At 61.4% G+C, this 7,709-nt stretch overlaps 1 protein-coding gene across 1 annotated transcript; it reads right to left on the bottom strand.

Annotated features, from left to right (window-relative positions):
- Positions 1–87: 87 nt before the first annotated feature.
- GABBR1 (gamma-aminobutyric acid type B receptor subunit 1) lies at positions 88–6,720 on the bottom strand (the record flags this gene model as incomplete). Its single annotated transcript, XM_050914607.1, is given in 13 exon segments — positions 88–181; positions 680–787; positions 871–987; positions 2,047–2,072; positions 2,075–2,178; positions 2,556–2,706; positions 2,816–2,893; positions 4,365–4,428; positions 4,704–4,946; positions 5,037–5,228; positions 5,693–5,758; positions 6,115–6,216; positions 6,550–6,720. Coding segments are annotated over 13 exon segments (1,516 nt in total), but the record flags the coding sequence as incomplete, so codon positions are not given.
- Between the last annotated feature and the right edge of the window lie 989 nt (positions 6,721–7,709).

Below are 7,709 nucleotides of genomic sequence, written 5' to 3' on the forward strand. Positions count from 1 at the left end.
CTGTACCCCCCAGTCCTGCCCATGCCCGCCGCCCTGCCTGTCTCCCGGCCCCCCCCCCCCCCCCGAGACCCCCCCCCTCATGCCCACCGAGCCACGTGTTCATCTTGGTGGAGCTGCAATGCTCCAGCTGGGGCAGGATGGAGACGTCCGTGTCCGTCTTGGGCTCCTCCTTGGTGAACTCCTGGGGGGGGACGGGGGGGGGGGAAGAGAGACGGGGTGTGAGGGAAGACGGGGTGAAGCCTTTGCTGTGGGCTCCCCCAGCAGCACCCCAATGCCGTGAGCGTCCCCCTGACATGATAACACCCCCTCAACACCATGAACATCCCGCCAGCAGCACCCCAAGGCCGTGAGCATCCCCCAGCATCCCCCCAATGCTGCGAGCATCCCCCCAACGTCAAAAGCACCCCCTCAGCAGCGCCCCAACACCATGAGCATCCCCCCAGCAGCACCCCAATGCTGTGAGCATCCCCCCGATGTCAAAAGCACCCCCTCAGCAGCACCCTGATGCTGCAAGCATCCCCCCAACACCATGAGCATCCCCCCAGCAGCACCATGATGCCGTGACCGTCCCCCAATGTCAAGAGCATCCCCCAGCAGCACCCCAACACCGTGAGCGTCACCCTAGCTCCACGAGCATCCCCCCAACATCGGGAGTGCCCCCCCCCCAGCACTGCCCCACCTCGATGGTGCGGTGCAGGGGGTCCACGATTTGCCAGATGATCAGCGTGACCACGTCCAGCCCCACAAGCAGCCCCACGGTGGCATACAGCTTCCAAGGCTCCAGGGTCTGGGTGTGGGGACAACACAGCGTCACCGAGACCCCGTGGCCCCCCCCTCGTCCCCCCCATGCCCCACCGGATCACCCCTCACCTTCCTCTTCTCCTTCTTCTCCTCCTTCTTGGTGAAGACAGTGTGGACCCACCAGATCTTGGTGAACATGCTGCCGTACGCCAGGCTGAACCCCAGCCCGAGGAGCCACAGCCGGGCCTGGGGAGGGTACGTGGGTTGGGAAGAGACGGTTGTACCTCCCTGTCTGGCTGTACCCACCTCCGCTGCACCCCCGTGGAGTGTACCCCCCTCCCATGGACCTCCCTTGACCAACTCCTTTGGATGTCCCCAGCTCTACTCCCGACTGTATCCCCTCCGGTTGTCCCCATCCCCTGGCTGTATCTCCAACTGTTCCTCCTCCGGTTGTCCCCATCCCCTGGCTGTATCTCCAACTGTTCCTGCTCCGGTTGTCCCCATCCCTGCCTGTATCTCCAACTGTTCCTTGTCCGGGTGTTCCCATCCCTGCCTGTATCTCCAACTGTTCCTCCTCTGGTTGTCCCCATCCCCTGGCTGTATCTCCGACTGTTCCTCCTCCGGGTGTCCCCATCCCCTGGCTGTGTCTCCAACTGTTCCTCCTCCGGTTGTCCCCATCCCCTGGCTGTATCTCCAACTGTTCCTCCTCCGGCTGTCCCCATCCCCTGGCTGTATCTCCGACTGTTCCTCCTCCGGCTGTCCCCATCCCCTGGCTGTGTCTCCGACTGTTCCTCCTCTGGCTGTCCCCATCCCCTGCCTGTATCTCCGACTGTTCCTCCTCCGGGTGTCCCCATCCCCTGCCTGTATCTCCGACTGTTCCTCCTCCAGTTGTCCCCATCCCCTGCCTGTATCTCCGACTGTTCCTCCTCCGGTTGTCCCATCCCCTGGCTGTGTCTCCGACTGTTCCTCCTCTGGCTGTCCCCATCCCCTGGCTGTATCTCCGACTGTTCCTCCTCCAGCTGTCCCCATCCCCTGGCTGTATCTCCGACTGTTCCTCCTCCGGTTGTCCCCATCCCCTGGCTGTATCTCCAACTGCTCCTCCTCCGGTTGTCCCCATCCCCTGGCTGTGTCTCCAACTGTTCCTCCTCTGGCTGTCCCCATCCCCTGGCTGTATCTCCAACTGTTCCTCCTCCGGCTGTCCTCATCCCCTGGCTGTATCTCCAACTGTTCCTCCTCTGGTTGTCCCCATCCCCTGGTTGTCCCCACTCCGCCTGTACCCCCCCCAACACCCCACCAGCCCCATACCTGACAGACGAAAGGGAAAAGCCCGGGCCGATGTGATACCCGTCGAGTCCCAGGGGGAAGACGGCAGCGAGAGCCAGCGTGCAGCCCACGGCCGTCATGTTGTTCAGGTAGGGCTGTGAGTTCTGGATGTACCTGGGAAGGGGTTGTTGAGGAGATGGCGTGTCACCCGGCCGCCGTGCTCGGCTATCGGTGGTGTATGACGTTCAACTAACCCAACGGGGACGCGAGAAATGGGGACATGAAGTGAGATAACAGGAAAGCACGTGCTACAGCCAGACCCTTGATATCACCCGAAGCTCCTACGCAGTGAGACGGGCAACTGGGATATCTCCTAACAACAACGTTTTGTCACTGTCATCTTCTGTAGAAGGACGTGGGAGCATATAATCTCTCTTTTTTCCCCTCTGGGTGTTGCCAACCACACGCCGCTGAGCTTTGTTTTAGCAGCTATGGAAAAGGAAAGGCGCAATATTTCCCCAAACACCGGGAAAACGGCGGGGATCACTGACCGGACGTGCCCGTTGTAGATATTGAAGGCCAGGCAGATGATGGCCAGGAGGATGCCCAACGAGGCCAGCACCGAGACGGAGATGAAGAGCTTCTGGGACAGGAATCGGAAGGTGGTGATGACCTTGGTGTAGTCGGCCGGAGGGGCACCTCCTGCAGAGCCCATGGCACAATTAGGGGGCGTGGGGGGGGGCGGATCTTCCCAACCCTTCCCCACGGCAGGGACCCCCCCTGCTCACACCCCACGTGCGGCGCTGCTCACCAATCCACTTGTCGTTGTTGTACCAGGACAGGTTGTCCTTGGTGCTGTCGTAGTAGCCGATCTTCTTGTAGACACCTCCTGCAAAAGGCAGCAGAGATGGGTCAGGTTGGAGGGAAGGAGGAGCGACACCCCTTCCGGCGTTTGGGCGCACCCCCACAGGATCACAGGCTGGTTGGGGGTTGGAAGGGACCTCTGGGGGGTCATCTGGTCCAACCCCCTGCTCAAACAGGACCACCCAGAGCCCGTTGTCCGTGACCACGTCCATGAGGAGTTTGGATATCTCCAAGAACGGAGACTCCACCACCTCTCTGGGCACCTTCTGCCAGCGCTTGGTCACCTGCACCATGAAAAAGCGGTTCCTGATGCTCAGCTGGAGCCTCCTGCGCTCCAGTCCCTTCATCATCTTCGTGGCCCTTCGCTGGCTGCTCTCCAGTAGCTCTCTTGTGCTGGGGAGCCCAGTACTGGCCCCATCTCTTCAGGGGTGACCTCACCAGTGCTGAGCAGAGGGGAAGGATCACCTCCTCGACCTGCACCACCACTCCTCCTGTCCTCCAGGACACCGTTGGCCACCTTTGCCGCGAGGCCACATTGCTGACTCATGGTCAACTTGGTGTCCACCAGGATCCCCAGGGCCTTCTCTGCAAAGCTGGTTGACCCCCAGCCTGTCCTAGTGCCTGAAGTTGTTCCTGGAGCACTTCTCCTCGTTGAATCTCCCGAGGTTCCTCTCAGCTCGCTTCTCCAGCCTGTCAAGGTCCTTCTGGATGGCAGCACGACCCGCTGGCACCTCAGCCGCTCCTCCCAGTTTGGTGTCATCAGCAAACTGGCTGAAGGTACTCTCTGCCCCATCATCCGGATCATTGATGAAGGTGTTGAACAGGACTGGACCCAGTATTGACCCCTGGGGTGCACCGCTGGTGACTGGCCTCCCACTGGACTTTCTGCCGCTGATCCCCACCCCCCTGGACCCGACCGTTCAGCCAGTTTTCAGTCCACCCCGCTGTCTGCTCATCCAGCCCGGACTTCATCATCAACTTCTTTATGAGGATCTTCTGGGAGAGAGCGCAGAAAGCCTTCCTGAAGCCAAGGTAGACAATGTCCACCGCTCTCCCCTCATCTACCAAACCAGTAGAAGGTGGTCAAGTTGGTCAAGCGTGACTTTCTTGGTGAATCCATGCTGACTACTCTTGATGACTTTCTTGTCCCAAGCTCCTTGCTTGTCCCCTAAACCTCCTTCACCTCTGGACCTCCCCCTCCGTCCCAGGCAAGAGCAGTTGTGTGTTGGCGAGGACGCATGTCCTGTTGGACACGTGGCCAAAAGGGTGTGGAGATAGGGGGTTGTCCCCTGTGCGTTGCCACCCCTTGAGAGATCGCGCAGTGGCGGGACTTGTTGCGGTGTGCGTCTCGGGGTGGTTGCGTGCTTGCTGTTGGGCAGACAGCATGGCGGCAACGCCGAGCTGCGGCTGTTGCGCGTGAAGGGGTGTTGCGGGACGCTCGGTGGTGCTCACCATGTTATACGTGGTGACAGCATCACCCTGACATGCTCACTCACCTTGCAGCTGCTCAATGAGCGTCCAGGCCATGCGGGAGCCGCTGGCGTCGAAGACAACGTGTCCCTGTGGGTGGGATGGAGATGGGTGTCGGGGACCTGTCAGGCAGCAGGACCACGTCCCCGGAGGGATGTTGGGAGAACATTTTCTCTGGGAGTTTTGGGGTAGCTCACGGGGGCACCCTTGACGGATGCCTTCAAGGCACCTCCGCCACCACCTTTGAAGGTGGAGGAGTTGGGGACATGGGAGACCTGGAATTGGGGACACGGGAGACCTTGTTGGGGAGAAGAGGACACGCTGGGGCTGGGGACTGGCAGGGGCTCGGGTGCAGGCAAACGCACCGAAACGCCCTCGAAAGCGGAGGAGTTGAGGGCCCGGTAGATCTCATCGGTGATGTTCTTGTTGTTGTAGTTGAAGTCCTCCAGGCGCAACCCCTTCTTGACCAGCTCTGCCGAGGTCTTGTTGAGGGCCAGGGCCAGCGCCCAGATGGCATCGTAGGCCAGCGGCGCCTCCTGAAAGCCGCCTGTCTCCTCGGGGTTCTTGCCCAGCCTCTTCTGCAGCTTCTCAATGAACTCCTGGGACGTCTGGGATGAGGAGAAAGACGACCGTGATGTGGTGGGTGGGGTGGAGTGGACCCCTTGCGGGTGCCATGTGTCCCCTCATCCTCCCCATACCATGTTGGAGATGCTGCGGGTGTTCTCAGGGTTGAGCATGACGATCTCAGTGGTGACGTGTCCTTCCACGGCCTCGGCCATCTCCGCCTCGGTGCAGTTGATAGCCGGATCCTTGATGCGGAACCAGTTGTCGGCGTACCAGCCGATGAGGAACCAGACGTACTTCTTGCCGTACAGCTTCTCCTTGTAGACCTGTGCGGGCCAAGGGGCAGTGGCCTTACCCTTCACCCCATCCTTCCCACCATCCCTCCGTCCGTCACTCTTCACCCCATCCCATCCAGTCACCCTTCGCTCATCTAGCGCCGTTCTCCCCATCCTGTCCATCCAGCCGGACCTCTGTCCATCCGCTCTTCACCCCGTGCTTCCACTCAACCGTTTCCCTTCCCACCATCCCACCTGCCCGCCCATCCACCAGTTCTACCACACTCACATCTACCCGCGCTTCCACCCACCCGTCCTAACGGCTTTCTGCCCACTGACCCACACGTCCCGCCACCCTTGGCTCCATCCCACCGTCCGTCTCCCCACCCTCCCAACTGCCCCACGGCCACCTGATGTCCACCCACCCTTCTCTACGGCATGCCACCCGCGGTCCCATCCTCCCACGTGCCCCCCGCGGTGCCCACCCACACCGCGTCCCCCTTTCCACCCCTCACCTCGCAGAAGACCTTGCGCGCCTCCGTCTCGTAGAAGAGCCCCACAATGATACGGGCGTCCTGGCGCTGCAGGGAGACAAGTCACCCCGGGGTGGGACTTCTGCTCTTAGAGGGTCAACTCCACCCGGCCTCATTTGCATAACTTTGCATAGGGGTGCTGAGGAGGACCAGAACCTTCGGCGTTGGCACAGCCAGGTCATGGACATTGCTACCCATCTCCTGGCCGGAGGAGATGTATCGTTGACCTGGATGCTTGGGCAATTGTTGGGGTGTCTCTGCTCCCTTTGGGGTGCAGGACACGGCTCCATCTGCACCCCGATGGTTGTGGGTGCCGTGGGGGGAGGACTCGGTGGGGACGAGGACCCGGTGGGGACGAGGACCCAGTGGGGACGAGGACCCGGGCACGGGCGAGGCGGACTCACCTTGAGGTTGCGCACGGGCGCGGCGGGGTCGGAGAAGAAGCTCTGGCGGAAGGTGATCTCCAAACCGGCTTCCTTCACCCGCTGGTCCAGGTCATCGAGGGTCTGGTGGCGGGCGGGCAGGAGGGGTGGGGAGCAGGCAGGAGGGGCAGGCAGGGAGATGGGGGGGTGGGGTGGGGAGGGGGGGAGGGGAAAGAGAGTGCAGAGTGAGTCCGGGGAGGATGGCGGGGTTGGGGGGTACCAAGCAAAGGTTGGGAGGTGGGTCGCTTACCAGGGGTCGGCGTTACGCGCCACGGGAAGGGATTGAGCATGGACCCGGACGTCACCGGGTCCGGGATGGGGGGGCCGAGAGGTTGTGGGGCAGAGTTTTGGGGGGAGGGTGGCAGCAGCGGGGGTGGGGTGGGGGTGGGGGTGGCGGGAGGTTGCCGGCGTGCGTACCGAGGTGAAGACCTCCGTGGTCTGCTGGATGGTGGCGATCTTGGTCCAGCCCCACTTCTTGAAGAGCTGGACGCGGGTGGGGTTGTGCAGGGTGGCCGAGGGGTGGGTGCGGAAGAAGGTGGGGAAGCGCTGGCGGTTGGAGAGGGCGGGGGAGCTGGAGCCGTAGGAGAGCTGGAAGGTTTTGGGGGTGGGGGGTGGGTGTCAGCACCCAACAGTCGTCCCCTCACCACCACCACCACCACCACCCCCCCCGGACACCGCTACGGCTGCCTGTAGCCCAGCGTCAACCGCTCGAGCGGACCGCGGGCGGCCGTACGGGCGCTGGTGGCAGGAATCACAGCGGGTGCGGGTCCAAGCGCGGACGAGAGCCACAGCCGGATGCGCCGCGACGTCGGCGTGCGTCAAAACACCCGGACGCCCAGCAACAACCGTCTAGACACAGCTACAGGTGTAGCAACAGCCACAGAGGTAGCAACAGCCACAGAGGTAGCAACAACCCGAGAGCAACGACCGCGCAGGTAGTAACAACTGCAGATGTAGTAACAACTGCAGATGTAGCAACAGCCGCACACGTAGCAACAGCCGCACACGTAGCAACAACCTGAAAGCAACAGCCGCACAAGTAGTAACAACTGCAGGTGTAGCAACAACCTGAAAGCAACAACCACACGTGTAGCAACAACCACACGCGTAGCAACAACTGCACATGTAGCAGCAACTTGAACGCAACAGCCCCACATGAAGCAACAACCGCACGGGTAGCAACAACTTGAACGCAACAACTGCGCAAGCAGCAACAGCTGCACACACAGCAACAACCACACACGTAGCAACAGCCTGAAAGCAACAGCCATCCATGTAGCAACAGCCGCACACGGAGCAACAACCTGAGAGCAACAGCCGCACACGGAGCAACAACCTGAGAGCAACAGCGGCACACAGCAACAACCGCACAGGTAGCAACAACCAGACACGTAGCAACAACCTGAAAGCAACAGTCCCACGTGTAGCAACAACCGCACACGTGTCAACAACCAGACACGTAACAACAACCTGAAAGCGAGTCACACGCGTAGCAACAACTGCACAGGCAGCAACACCCACACACGTAGCAACAACCTGAAAGCAACAGCCGGACACGTAGCAACAGCTGCCTGTAC

Source organism: Gymnogyps californianus, unplaced genomic scaffold (assembly GCF_018139145.2).
Source record: "Gymnogyps californianus isolate 813 unplaced genomic scaffold, ASM1813914v2 HiC_scaffold_496, whole genome shotgun sequence".
Lineage (NCBI taxonomy): Eukaryota > Metazoa > Chordata > Aves > Accipitriformes > Cathartidae > Gymnogyps > Gymnogyps californianus.